Source organism: Dromiciops gliroides, chromosome 3 (genome assembly GCF_019393635.1).
Source record: "Dromiciops gliroides isolate mDroGli1 chromosome 3, mDroGli1.pri, whole genome shotgun sequence".
Lineage (NCBI taxonomy): Eukaryota > Metazoa > Chordata > Mammalia > Microbiotheria > Microbiotheriidae > Dromiciops > Dromiciops gliroides.
Genome location: NC_057863.1, coordinates 467,996,840 through 468,012,259, shown reverse-complemented (window position 1 = coordinate 468,012,259; position 15,420 = coordinate 467,996,840). Strand labels below are relative to the sequence as shown.

At 35.5% G+C, this 15,420-nt stretch overlaps 1 protein-coding gene across 1 annotated transcript in view; it reads left to right on the top strand.

Annotated features, from left to right (window-relative positions):
- Window positions 1–14,746, top strand: part of RIF1 (replication timing regulatory factor 1) — a 52,074-nt gene extending 37,328 nt beyond the window's left edge. The window contains exons 30-36 of the mRNA XM_043992569.1: window positions 12–3,044; window positions 9,281–9,436; window positions 9,721–9,798; window positions 9,884–9,999; window positions 11,169–11,322; window positions 12,699–12,807; window positions 13,422–14,746. Of these exons, the coding sequence (XP_043848504.1) occupies window positions 12–3,044; window positions 9,281–9,436; window positions 9,721–9,798; window positions 9,884–9,999; window positions 11,169–11,322; window positions 12,699–12,807; window positions 13,422–13,636 (3,861 nt within the window). The 3' untranslated portion in view covers window positions 13,637–14,746. The remainder of the gene's footprint in view (window positions 1–11; window positions 3,045–9,280; window positions 9,437–9,720; window positions 9,799–9,883; window positions 10,000–11,168; window positions 11,323–12,698; window positions 12,808–13,421) is intronic.
- The last annotated feature ends 674 nt before the right edge of the window (window positions 14,747–15,420 follow it).

Genomic DNA, 15,420 nt, shown 5'->3' with positions numbered 1-15,420 from the left:
TTTCTGTACAGGAAGGAGAAGCAAAAACTGATTCAAAGAAGAACACTGAAGATATCACAGTAGATAGTGGTATTGAGAAGCATCCTGAAAAACCATCTATCCCGAAACATAAGGTGCAAAGTTCCCGTGAAAAGAACAATTTATTATTGAATATTAAAAAGCACATTGAAAGAAATGCTTCTAAAATTGTTTCAAAGGAGCCTCCAGGAGAAAACACATGCATCAGTGAACAGACCTCGAATACCAGTAGTAGCCCAGTTTCTAGTGGACCCATAAGCCGAAGACAGTCCTTTATTACTTTGGAAAAATTTGATACATCAGAAAATAGACCCTTTAGTCCTTCTATCTTGAATACTGTATCAGGTGCTGTTTCAGTGTCAGAGAATCAAGAGAATATGGATGTAGCAAGTACCTCAATGAAAACAAATACCAAAGAAATAAATATTTCCAAACCTGATAGAGAAAAAATCACGAGTGGGACCAAAAAAATAGTTCGAAAGCCAAATAAAACAGAACACATAGGAAGTAAAAGACCTAAGCTGTTAAGATCAGAACAAGAAAAAAATTCTCAAGAATCTGGTGTTTCTATAATGCCTGTAGAAAATAAGTTGGCTGATTCACTGGATCATACAGAGGATACCCAGGACACTCTTCCTCAGGCTAAAGTATTGGAATGTGATGAAGTAAAGTTTAAACATCCAGTAGAAAGTCTTGAAATGGTAGAAAACATTACAGAAGGAAATGATTTAGGAAATAATTTGGAATCCAAAGAAAATACACCTCCGGAAGTAATACCAACCACAGACCAAATATCTAATGATGATGGTCATATACAGGTATCATCTAATCAGAAAACACTTAGAAGATCTTCAAGACGTCGCTCAGATGTGGAATGTACTCCAGAAAGACAAGATAAAGAAAACAATCAACTAAAAAAGGAAAGGCGAAAGGAAGAGGAGAGGTCTGTCCAGAAGAAGCTATCACAAATGAAAGATGATGGATCACAAAAGCAGAAGCCAATTTCTGAGAAAAATACAAGTGAACAAGAACTTTTAAATAAAAAAGCAAGTAATTTGCTTGAGAAGACTTCAGAACAATCTAACGTTGAAATCAACAAATTAAAATCAGAATTTGAGAGTATTAAGTCAAATGATGATTTTCAGGACAGTGGTTCAGATAAGTCCTCACAAAAACCATTAAGAGGACGAACAAGGTATCAGACAAGGAGAGCATCCCAAGGTTTACTTTCTAGTATTGAAAACTCTGAATCTGATAGTTCAGAGACCAAGGAAGAAATTTCTAACAAAAAAAGATCTGGAAAATGGAAAAATAAGAGTAGTAGTCTTGAAAATGAAAACACTAAGGGAAAAATAGGAAGTAAGGACAGTGTTGGCTCTGAAACTAAAACTGAAGGAAAAACTGAAGGTGAAGCAAGTTCTGAATTGGATATGGAGATAAGATTGTCATCTCAAACTTTTGATATGGACAATGAGCAGGACTCTTCGATTATTAATGATTCTGTAGTATCTACAGATGCATCAGAAGTTTTTAGTGATATAGAGAACACAAATGAAAAGAGTAAAATGAGCACATTTGCAGAAGATTCTGTTACAAACTCTTGTGGGGCAGAGTTAATTTTAAGGACTAGAAATGTCAATAAAAAGTTATATAAACAAGATTCCATAGACAATAGTGCTATTTCTCCAGGAGAAGATGTGTCAGATATATCAGATACCTCTTTGCTTTCTGAAAAATCCCTACAGGCAATTGAATGTCTTCACAAAAGAAGCAGGAGAGTAAGAAGATCAAAGAGCTGTGATTGTTGTGGAGAAAAGTCAAAACTTGAGGAAAAATTCCTTACTTCATTAAAAAACACAGATAATTGTGATGTAGAAATTAATGAACCACAAAAGCTAGGTTTGCAGGCCACTGAGTTTCCTTTGGAAACTTGTGTAGACACAAACTTAGAAGTAAAACCTTTAGAGGAATCTTGTACTGCTGTTGTACCATTACTTCACAGTAATGAGACTGAGGTTTTGAATGATTCAATGACTGTTCCAGAAAATGAATTGAAGGAAAATTCTAATTTTGAGGATCATCCTCCTCTAGAAAGGGTAGTAAACTTCGAAAACAAAACTTGTGTCATTAATAATGAAACAAATTTTGGAGTGCAAGAACATTCTGATGAGGTTAATAAAAATATTGATTCTAGTCCACCAATTGATAGTTCTCAAGATTCTTTTGAACAGAAACCTGTTGTAGAGATAACCAGAGAACAACTGGTCACTCCATTAAAAGAGGAAATAAATCAGCACATAGAAACAAAGAATGTTGATGATGAAAACAATACACTTGAAGTAAAGGCAATATATGATCCTGAAGCAGACATTTCAGAAGCAGAAGTAAAGCATGAAACTGATAATGTGACTGAGATAGGCAAGTTTGAGTCAAGTGCTGATATGGATGTCCCTGAGGTGAGGATGGAGGTTGACATATCTGAGAAAAGTGCCACGGTAGATGGAGAAACACCTGAGCCTAAGGCTGGAGTAGATAATACCCAGGCCAAAACATTTACTGATACCAAGGCTGGGATGGGTAATTCTCAGGCCAAGGCACTTAAGGCAAGTGCTGAAGCCGATGTGTTAGAGTCACTTGAGGAAATGAATTCTGTAGAAGTAAAAGCAGAATCTGGCACACCAGAAAAGGTAAAAGAAGACATTGTTGACACTGAAGAAACAAAGTTAGATCGAGATCAGGTTGAAGCAGAAAAAATCAATGAGAAAATTTTAGAGAAAACTCAGGATACATCAGAGAACGTGGAGGAACCATCAAAAATACTTGTAAATGTTTCTGAGCTGATAACAGAAGAAAGTCATGTTTCTCCTCAGAAGTTAAGGGGAATAGACACTCAATCCGAAAATGATAGCCCAAGTGGAATGCAGACACGCTGCATATGGTCTCCATTGGCTTCTCCCTCTACCAGCATTTTGAAGAGAGGAGTAAAAAGACAACAAGAAGATGAGGCCCCATCACCTCTTAATAAGGTAGGGAGTAAAAACTGACTTTTAGAGTGTGTGTGTGTGTGTGTGTGTGTGTTTGTATAATATCTCTATATTCCAATATGCATATGATTGTAGGATTTTTAGTCATAAAGAGCTTCAGTTAACCTAGTTCAACCTCACCCTAAACCACTGCTCCAGATTGTCATGACAAAATGAAGATCAATGGACTATTGGTAATATCCTTTTAAAAAGTACCTTCTAAAGCTATAGGACAAGCAGAATCTCATTACAGCTCACTCACTCATAAGCTTTTGTTAATGTTGTAGAGCCTAGTTGCAGGGTTTAAATCTTGGTTCTGCTAGTTAGAGCATTTTTGATCTTAGGCAAATCATTTCTCTGAGCTTCAACTTTCTCATGTGTAAAAAGGAGGTTATGATATATTAGTATGTGCCCTTCCATGTCTAAATCCTATGTTTTTTTGATCTTATAGGTCGCTTGTAACCTGAATGCCAAAAAAATCAGATCTTTTTAAGGTTTGGGATTCTGGCTGTACATCAGCATGGGTGTTGGGTATCTGGAGTTTCCATAGCTCTAATAACTTAAAAACTAAAGCTTGACAAATCAAGTTAAAATAGGAACAAAAACTTATAAATTCAAATCTGACTATAAAATTAATGATTCAAAATAAGGTTGTTTTAACTTCCATATAGTTATAAATGTAGAACATTAGATATGCTAAAAATTGGCAAGACACAAAATGAATCTTAAAATCAGAAATAGTTGAGCTCTATAACCCATTGCACTAAAACCTGGGTGTATTTTCTGCTGGGAGAATTCAGTGAATAATTTGAGATTTGGAAGGGACCTCAGAGACTATTCCAACCTTTTATCCAAAAGAAATCAATGTATTTTAATATATCCAAGAGTTGGGAACCTACTATCTCTTGAGACACCTAATTCCACTTTTAGACAACTTTAATTGTCAGGATTTTTTTTCCTGATATCAAGCCTAGATTGTTCTCTTTGCAACTTCTGCCCAGCACTCTTCACTCTCTTCCACCCTATGGATTCAACGAGGACAAGTCTAATGATTCCTTCCAGTTAGATACTCAGAGAGTAATCACCACTATTGTCAGTCTTTTTATCAAGGCTAACATGATCAGTTCTTCAAACTTGGCTTTATGTGACAGACTTCCACTATCCTGTATAATGGTAAATATTCTTTAGCTTATCGATATTTTTTTGAAAACATAGTGCCCAGAACTAACCATGGTACTCCAGCTGAAGCCTGAATATAGAGTACAATAGGACCATCACCTTTCTGTTCTGCAAGCTATACCTTTTTAATGCAGATTAGGTTTTTTAACTAGCTGAGCATAGCAGTGCTGCCAATTAATTGTATTTGCATGCACTGTGACCAATACCCAGGTCTTTTTTTCAGAGCAATTGCTGTCTGGCCTTGATTTTTTTTTTTTAAATAAATTCTTTAATAAATTCCATTTTTAATAAATTTAGCTCTACCCTGTCAAGAGTCTTTTGGATCTTGATTCTGTCATCCATTGTTAGCTTTCTTTCCAGCTGTTATATCATCTACACATTTGATGAACCTTTATCCAAATTAGTGCTAAACATTTTAAGTAGTTTAGGGCCAAGCACAGATCCCTGGAGTTGTTTATTAGATATGTTCTGTCATGGACCCATTGATCTGTTAAGGAACAGATACTCTTTGAAGTTGGCCATCTAATTAGTTCTAAGCCTGTATTAACACCTGAGCCATCTGTTTATCTCCATCTTTTTTCACAACATTATTGTCAAAATTCCCTGTTTAATAAGTTATTGCAGGTAAAACTGGAGAGTAAACTGGCAAAAAAAAATAGGTTTAGACCAACATCTTTTGGTATGTGCACAGTAAACTCAGTGACTTTATTAAAACTCATTACATAAAAAATGAAAATGGGATCATAACTGTTTTCATTATCCTTTTAATTTTTTTTCTGATTTTAAACAAACTCCCCCAAAAGAACATTTCCATATTATACAATAGAATATAGTTTTTGTATAAAAGCATACCTTTTTTTGGGGGGGGGTGAGGCAATTGGGGTTAAGTGACTTGCCCAGGGTCACACAGCTAGTAAGTGTTAAATGTCTGAGGGCAGATTTGAACTCAGGTCCTCCTGAATCCAGGGCCAGTGCTCTATCCATTGAGCCACTTAGCTGCCCCCATACCACCTTTTTTTAGGAAAAAAGTATATAGTAAATGTCATACATTACTTTCAGAAGTGTCCTGCTTGTCTATGGCTCCCTCTGAACATATGTTCTCTTTTATGCATTTTAAAAAACAATCTTTCTGTTTATCTCAGATAACAAACTCTTCTAATGTGAAGACTTTTCTACAATCAAGAATTTCCCTTGTCCTAGTTACATTGATTTCATTTGTATAAAAAGTACAATTTTATTTTCTCACTTTTTTTTATGATCTCCTTTGTTTTCCTTACCTACTTTGGAATTCTTCCTCTAACCATAAATATGAAAGGTTCCTTCCTAAATTCTGGGCTATGCTTGTATTATTCTATTGTGGTCTATTGCTGATTGTTCTCGCCACCTTCCCAGGTTATCTAGGATTGGGTTAGAGGCTGTAGCCCCTGCTAGCTTTCAGTGCACCTAAAGTGATCTGATCCAGAGTGAAGACTGAGCTCTCCTTTCTTGTGTTGTCTCTGTTAATTTTCCTGACTTGAGAGCCATACATGTATGAGTTTTGCCTTTGAATGAAGTTCCAGTAGACTGATAGACAACTGTCAGCTACCTGGAAAGCTCCTTAGGTGACAATTACAGGCTCCTCTTTGGTCTGGGCTTCTTTGCCCCGTTATTCTGTTGCACGTTGGGGGCTGAAGCTGAGATACTGTTCCTCAGTACATAGCCAAAGCCCAATGACTATTTCTTGGCCTGGACAATGACTTTCTAGGTACAGGTCTCCTTATTTTGTATTGGATCTGTGACCTAGCACTGGGTAGTGAGCAACACAGCTGTTGACACCTGTTTCTGCTCCCTGCAGAGGATCTCAGATGACTTCTTGTGCTGGTGCACACCTTTGACAGGCACTGTAGCTGATTGTGGCTGGAGCCAGCCCTAGTATCCTCAGACCTCTCTTTTTTTGTATTGACCTAGGCTGGAAAAATGACTCATTCTGATTTTTTTTTTTAAACTTAATTTTCCCAGTCAAGATTTGATCTGGTATATTTTTTAGATCTTTGTGGAATAGTTGTAGAGGAGAGCTGAGACATTTTGGCTTTGTATGCTTATCTGGTCCATTCCATTGAGCAACTTTTTGTAAATTAAATTCTCTCCCTTATGGTGGTAACCACCCGACCTGCCCTGTTAGCCAAAAACAATAACATAAATCCATGAGATATTGCATTGCAGCTAGATTTATTATAAGAGAAAAATAAACATACACATGGAACCCTAAGCAAGCACAAAGAGTTAACAACCCAAACAAGCTTGTATATGAAATTGTAACAAAGAGAGGTGGATATACAAATCTCAAGGGGGGGAGAAATCATGAATGATACGGGTGGCAAAAGTGGCATTATTTTCCCTTGGCAACTATTAGACTTTGAAGATAGGATGGTCAGCTTATGTACAAGGGTCCCAGCTTTACAAGCAGCTTCCCAGTCTAGTGCAGACAACAAATTAGGTCAGCTGGGGAGTGTGGTGAGGTGTTCATGATTCATCCTTGACAAGTTCAGGGTCTCATGCGTGCTCAGCTTTGGGCCCAGTGTTTCTGGAAAACATGGCGATTCAAAAAGGCAAGTTCAGGGATCCCTTTAACACATCTGACCTCTTGTAACAGTTGAGTTTGTAACTCTCAATGTGTTTATTGTGTATTATAGTTGTGTTTGGACATTTTTTTATTACCCTCTTTCCCTTATAATTACCTCAGTGGCAGAAATTATGCCTTACCTAGATTTCCACATTTACAAGTCAGATTATGTCACTTCGTTGTTCAGTGCCCATTTTTCAAAGCTTAGCGTATATATTAGTCCCCTTCATTACTCTGCGATTCAGCCATCTGGTCTCCGCTTTTTCACAGGCTGTTTCTCTTGCCTGGAAAATGCACTCCTTTCTCACTTCTCAAAATCCCTCCATTTCCTTCAAAGTTTAGTTCTGGTGCCAAATTCCGCATGAAGCCTTTCTTGATTTCTCCTTCCCCCCCCCCCCCCTTCCCAAGCTATTAATGCCCTTCCTTTTTTGGATATATATTTAAATATGCATGTTTTCTCCAAGAGGGATAGCACCTAGTACATAGTAGGAACTTTTAAAATGCTTGTTGATAGAAAAGTTCTCTTTACCCATTTGGCACTTAATAATTATTGGGGTCTCTTTTTTTTTTTTAAAACCTTGGTCTAGTGACAGTCTTTCAGTACTTCCATTTCTTCATCTATAAAATGAAGGGGTTGAATTTAGATGGTTTCTTAAGGTTTTTTCCAGTTCTAAATTCCCTGAACCCCAAATTATACAATTAATGCTGCTAGAATCCTGAAATCAGAAGCTAGCCTGGCACTAATATAGGAAGTAAGTTAGGTGTCCTTCTGATCAGCTACTTTTCCGAGTCATTTATTGTGAAGCATTTTGGTTTTTGAGTGTATAGGTGATGCTAGAAACACTAAAGTGTGAGAATTGGGTCTGTTTGCCTTGAATTTTGTAAAACAAAACTGCCTACTTGTAAACACTAAATTAAGAAACACATAAAAAAGCTTTGAAATAGGAATAGTTAACAGATGCAAGACAAAATTTTTAAAAAGCAACCAAGGGGGCAGCTAGGTGGCGCAGTGGATAGAGCACTGGCCCTGGATTCAGGAGGACCTGAGTTCAAATGTGGCTTCAGACACTTGACACTTACTAGCTGTGTGACCCTGGCAAGTCACCTAACCCTCATTGCCCTGGTGTCCCCCCCCCCCCCCCAATAAATAAATAAATAAAACCCACTGTTACCTCTGATGTCTATGCAAATACACAAAATTACAGAGCTAAGTGAACAAAAGATAACACAAGGGGCAAATTTGATATGGCTTGGTGAGATGGGAAATAGGACACAAATGGAGTGGTTGGGAGAAGGTTGCAGCTTAGATTTATATATTAAGACAAACTTCTGAAGAAACCCTAGAACTAGCAGGAAAAACCATTTAGTTTAAAAATTTAGCATAAGTGGTATTGTTGGAAATTTACTAAACACACATGGTTAGAAAGCAGAAGGTATGACTAGATGTCAGGCACACTCTGGAGTCTATAATCTTATTAGAGGAAATTAACATTTGGGATTTTTGTTAAGACCACTCTTGTGCCTACCAGCTTTCCCTGAGGCTGGGAACAGTATGGATAATCAACTCTAAGGGGAATGGAGGCCCCTGAAAGTAATCATGGATTTGTAGTTGGAAGAGATCTTAAAACTAAACTATTCAGTGTGCTAAGGCCCAGAGAGGTTTGATGACCCAAGCCATGATTCAGTTTTATCAGGGGGCGTCTTAATGGTGACCAGTTAATATTCAAAACAGCTTATTTAGATCAAGAATATTTTTTTTAATTAGTGAGGCAATTGGGGTTAAGTGACTTGCCCAGGGTCACACAGCTAGTAAGTGTTAAGTGTCTGAGGCCAGATTTTAACTCATGTCCTCCTGACTCCAGGGTTCTATCCACTGCGCCACCTAGCTGCCCCAGATCAAGAATATTGCTATGAATTCAACTCTAATATGATACAAGAACCTTTTAAATTTCAGTTTGGTAGCTTAAGCCCCCAATTTTTTAAATTTGCAGATAAATCTCACTGCTATTTTTGTACTTTATTCAAATAAAAACTTGAGCAAATAACTTCCTTGTGTGGAAGATTTTACTCTAATGATGAAGCTATCATCTCTAAAAGAAAGAATGAAATACTTCTTTCTATGGTTTTACCACTGTAGTTTTTAATTTTATCACCATCAAATTGTTTGGTTTCAGAGGGCTATGGAAAATAGCCAGCCACAGACCTAGTAGCTTATATGTGAAATGACCTTTTGGTTTCAGTATACTTTTCTGTGTAGCATGAATATTATATAGTTTCTTAACCACTGATATTCATCAGTACTAGTAATGGAAGCAATTGCCAGTTTGTAAATTGCCAGTTTGGTACTGATGAACAAACTAGTCATTTATTGATCTTTTAGAGGGGAAAAAAGGTTTCAAAAATTAATATTATGGGGTTAATTAGAATGGGTTTTATCAGGTAACTATTTCTTTTTTAGGTTCGACGAGTTTCATTTGCAGATCCAATTTACCAGGAAGGACTGGCAGATGATATTGATAGGAGAAGCCCAGTTGTTAGATCACATTCTTCTCATTCTTCAAATAATACTTCAACAGCTAAAAGTATTAGAAGTTCCCCTGCTGCACAGTCCAAGGTAAGTCATTGATACCTAAAAATATATTAAAGTATTCTTTCTTTGAGTTTCATATAAATGTATCTGCCTATAAAAAATTATCTATCTTTTGACTTGCAGGGATTTTTGAAATATGTTAGTAATCAGTAGTCCCTGAATTGTTCTAAATAAATTAAACCATATTGTCTTAATTTTTCATAAGGTCATTAAACGTTTTGTAAAATACCTATTTTAAACTTGACAAATTGAATTCTATAGTTATTAGGGTTCTGAGTGAGTTTTTTCTCCTTTTTTTTTCTATCTAGCGTAATACCACTTCAACCAAAGGATTTCTGTTCCCAGGATCGCGTAGCCCTAAATTTAAGAGCTCAAAGAAGTGTTTAGTAAGACTTATTTAGTTTTCATGTAACTTTATATGTTTGTTTTTAGTGATGTAATTCTTATTTAACAATTTATCTAATTGTTCAGATTGCTCAAATGACCAAAGAATCCCTTCAATGTTCTAATGAGAGTATTTACCCAGCCTTGCTGAACTGTGGAGCACCAGTTGACATTATTTTACCTCAGATTACTACAAACATATGGTAAGTAGTCTCAGCTGTAGAATCAAAAGCACCAGTAGTAGCTAAAAGTTAACATAGTTTCAAAATAAAAACCAGACAATCATATGCTAAGGAAAATGTGGCCAGGTATAAAGATCTAAAGATTTTAATGGACTCTCAACAATATGAGTTAACAGAAAACCAAAATCCTATAGACTAGAGTTTGGAAATGGTGTTCATTTTGTTGTTACTATTTCAGTTGTTTTGGCAAAGATACTGGAGTGGATTGCCATTTCTTTGTCCAGCTTTTATGTAGGAAAAGTGCTAGGGATGCTTCCTTGCTTTTAGTGATTCCAGGATGGTATTTGATGAGGAAGCAAAGTATCATCCTTACCACTTGTGCATTTACAGTTTGAGATCTTTGGACCTCATAATTGGTTGAGGAAGATTGGGACATGGGGAGAGAATCTGCCTCATTCCAATATTGGTTTCATTTTTTAGAAAACTGCTGGAGATACTAATCTCATATGTATTAAATCCTTTTGAGCAGGTCAAAGGTGGACCCTTTCTTCATTAGTTAGGGTATCTTCTTTTGCACATTTTGAAACATTTGACTACAGTGAAGACAAATATAAATGAAAAGTAGTTGTTGCTTTGATTCTGTGCTTGAACTCACATCTATGGCATTTCATCTGTGTTCATAATGGAGTTTGTGGTTTTGAATCATGATGTTAGGGAAAAGTAGAGAGCAAATAGGCAACTAAGAGAGCTTAGTTTTCTGTGACATTTTATTTGTAGGTTTTTATGACATAACTTTTGCATCCTATGATACCTGTTATGTAGTCACGGTTTATGGATCCTAGAGTTAGCATCTTATTCCTCATGGTACTATTCTCTAGACTATCACCTCATCCCCCAAAAAAGATGCCTGAATGAGACAGGACCCTTGTTTGATATAGATTCAAGAGATAATGGATAGTGATTTGGAAGGAAAAAAATATGACATAACTTGCCCCTTGAATAGGGAAAAATTGTTTCATGGATTAAAATTTGTAATAGTTATGTGAAGAAGAGAAACTAGTTTGGAGATGGGATTGAACTAAAGTGGGAAAAGCAATTTGGAGAATGTTGGGATGGAAAATAAAAAATGTAATGTAAAACTGAATTTTATAAGGTGACTTTTTTTTCCCTTCTGATTTTCTACTGTTCAGGGCAAGAGGCCTGGGACAGCTCATTAGAGCAAAAAATATTAAGACAATTGGTGATCTGTGCACTCTTACAGCAGCTGAAATAAAAACTCTCCCTGTCCGTTCTCCAAAAGTTTCCAATGTTAAGAAGGTTCTCAGAATATATCATGAGCAGCAGGTAAAAACAAATTTTTTAAAAAGTTACTAATCATTCTATAACAAAGTGCCTAAGGAAATCATCATGCAGAGACTTCAGATTTAAATAATACTTAATTTAAAAGTACATTTGTAATACTTCTATCTGAGAATAAGGAATACATATTGGTAATGTTAGCCCTAGTAATAAGAGTTTTTCTTTCTTTGGTGGTGGAGTGGGGGGGGGGGGGACTAAATTCATTCCAGCCTTGCAAGATGCTGAGGGTAATGCAAATGTTCTGTATTTTAGGAAGCTTTTAATAGTCATTTCAATTTTTTAACACATTTATAACTTATAGGAGTGGCCACGCTTTTCACTATAGGAGGATTCCTGTCTGTATGGATTGATATATCAGATTACATTTGTGGTGCTCTTCAAAAGAGTTACTGTTTTTCTATCACATAAGTATGCATACTTTGGAGGTTTGAGTATTTGATCTCAGCTTGAATTTTGACCAGTTTTCTACTTGTTTCTTTTCATTTTTCACATAACTTGTTTATTTTATCCTATAAATATCCCCAAGTCTTTAACTCTTTTTTTCCCAATGCTTGTTAGAACCTTTTTTTAATTTTAAAAAAGTCTTTATTCCAAACTTAACACTGTCCTAAATGAACATTTCCATACAGTAGAACAAAAAAGGTTTGAAATATTGATTACGTCAAACCACTGAGCTCATTTTTTTCTAAGTATAAAATAAATTCAGCATGCTCCTTTCAAAGCTGTACCACTTGTCTGTGTTTCTGCCTTTCCTGCTTTTCCCTTTGATTTTCAGAATACTTCAATAACTTCTTTTTTGGAGTACTGGGGGCGGGTGTGGGTGTGTGTGTGTGTGTGTGTGTGTGTGTGTGTGTGTGTGTGTGTGTGTGTGTGGCAAAGATATCAGATCAGTTTATTACCCTCCTCCCCGTTTAAAAAAAAAAAAAAGGAAAAAAAAACCTTGTAGGGAACATACATAGCCAAGCAAAGCACATTTCCATTCCAGCCATGTCTTTAAATGTATTTCATTGTGTATCTTGGACACATCTCTCTGTTGGGAGGTAGGTAGTATTCTTTCATTGGGATTTTTTGTGTTGTTTTTTTTTTTTTGAAATTGTGGTTGGATGTTGCATTGAGTTCTTAAGTCTTCAGAGTTGTTGATCGTTACAATTCCCACTTCACAGATCTTGCCATACTTATATGTACCTGCTCCTTTCAAGTGCCTTTACACTTGGTAATATTGTATTTTACTACTACTATACCGCTTCCTTTTTTTAGCTAAAAAAATGTTTGGTTGAAAAATGCTTTTCATGTTTTATTATTTCAAATTTTTTTAAAAGTTAAAATTTATTTTTTAAATTTCCTATATACATCTTATCAAGATGAAGTCTCGAGGACTAGAAGAAATTACCCTCATTGAAGTTTCAGAGAAACCACTAAATGGAATGGAAAATAAACCTATTTCTCCTGATGAAGAAACATTTGCTTCAGGTATATTTCTCCTCATTATAAGTGTGGTTTCCATTCTTGTAATTCAAAATAAGCCCTCGATCTTAGCTGTTTTTTTTAATATAATTGTCACCTCCCCATCTCCAAACAAGTAACAGAGACCCATGTTAAATAATCAAAGCCCGAATAAAAGGCAGTACAATTGTGCCTTGATTCTTGATGGAGGTAGAGCATGAAATAGAGCAAAAGTGAAATAATGTGAAGAGTACTTTGGAATACACTAACTTGTATGCCTTTGAGCTTTGGTTCCCATTTTTTGTCCAACTCACTTGATTATTTTTTGGATCAGTTGGTAAAATGATGTGTAAAATACCTGTTCAAAGTGCAGGTGTAAACCATGATTAGAGATACCAAAAAATTATGAACTTTTAAAAGTTTGATACTCTGATTAAATTGTTGCTGTCCTAAGATTGTTTTGTATAACTAATACTGTATTTGTAAATTTTTTATCCTTTTCCTTCAGTATGGTAGGGCTTACTAGTAATAGAGAAAACTAGCTCTTAAGATTTCAAGGGTCATTAAATACTTAGTAAATGATATGGTACTTGCTTATTTGGGGTACCCAATGAATTGTTCTATTTTATTTTCTCTTCTAGATTTAATTGAGCCAGTTGCTTCAGATGGTCAGCAGACCAAAAATCTTGTGGACCAGATCAGTGCTCTTGCTCTTCAACTAAATTCAGAAGATCTGCATAATTATTCAGGAAGCCAACTTTTTGAAATGCAAGAGAAACTGGGTAGCATGACTGACTGCATAATGAAAAATCTCCAGTCTCGATGGAGGTCACCACCCCATGAAAGCTCTACTTAGAATTTCTTTAGAATTTCTATTTACATAGAAGTTCTTTAACATCACAGATTTTGCTAACTGAGGATGGCCGCTCTGTAACATTCCATTAACAAAATTTTAGAATTTAGAGACTGAATATTTGCAAAGTAGGCCTTTTTTAACCATGAGAAATTAATATCATGATGTACATTCAGTTTTTTTAGATTGGGGGGAATCGCTTTTTTCCATGCCAAGTATTTTTTCATTTGCTGCTATGCATCATCTTTCAAGTATTTCAAGTGAGAATTTTACTAAAACATGAGGAAAGACTGAAATCAAATGTTCCTAAACTGAAACATTTTTATTCCTTCAAAACTTTATGTAAAATGACATTTTAAGTGAAATTGAAAATGTTTTATTTGAAAGCCAGATTATTTGCAGAGCTATTACTGGTGTTTGATAGTCCGTTTCCTCCTTGGATTTGTTTTGCCTGAGACCTAAGGAAGTCATTTTTGGTGAGGCATCTCAAATGAGATGCAGCAGAATCAAGGGTTTTTTTGTTTTCTTTACAGTGAAGTTAACATGCTTTTGCATGATTTTATGGACAAGTCCCATGAAAGGTGAAATGCTAAAAATAATAATAGCTGTCATTTTGGCATCGTCATGTTAAACATTTCCTGGGGTCTTTTCATTTGCTTGGTAAATGAAAGTGAAGCAGTAGTTTGCCATTGAAATTTGTTTCTGTGGGACATATACAATACAGTTAAGTGCATAACCGTTTGTATATTATGTATAGATTATAGATGTTGGTGTTTAATTTATAAATTTCAGTTAATTGCATGGATTGCCCTTCTCATAAAGACCTTTTGGGTAAGAGTCCTTGGTTTTACATTATAGAAATCCACTTTGTATATATTATGTACTGTATTACCAGTATGCACGGTCTTCATGAGACCACTTTATTTGTACATTAAAGAACCCTACAAGGTCCTACAACAGTGAACTCTGTAATTGGTTAATGAAATCTTAGTTGAAAAGATGAGTACATTATCCAAAAGATACCAGATCGTAAAATTACTGAAATGCTAAATGATTTTGGTTTTCAGTTCCCTTTGTTTTATTTTTATATATATATATATATATATATATATATATATATATATATATATACACACACACACACACACACACATATGTAAAAGGATTCAAAGGAAGACCACTTGAAAATTTACCAGTTTTATTGACGCTTTCTGAAAGTACATTCTTAGACAGTTTTAGCTCAGTTTAACTAGTGAAAAACCTGGAGACTTGATTCTTTTGGGGGAGTCCATATTTGACTGTGTTTTCCTTCTTTGGCTACCTGATTTGAGAAAATTTGAACAAAATTAAATTTTGTCAAATAATATCATCATTAGTAATGCCTGGTGTTCCATTCCATACTTTAAATTTAGTTTCACTTGCATGCTTTTTAAGCAACAGATGAGTTCAGCTATTTTTTTATTCTTCCCTCAGCATAACCTTGTCTTCAGTACAAAAAGCACAGTTTTCTTAAATAGGTTATTATATGTTAGCTCATTGGGTAGAACACAGTGCTAATGATACCAAAGTAATCAGTTCAATTCTTCTCTGGACCTATTAGGTTCCATTGGCCACAAGGTGAGTAGTATCTTTCAAAAAAGTATGTGCTAATGGCCTTGGGGAAGCAGAAGTTAGAATGTGGGCAGATCAGTAAGAGTATCCCAACCATTTAGAGAAAGAAATCAGACCTTCTATCCTAATAAAAACAGGTTCATTTAGTGTTATCTTTGTTTTTGTTTTTTTGCTGG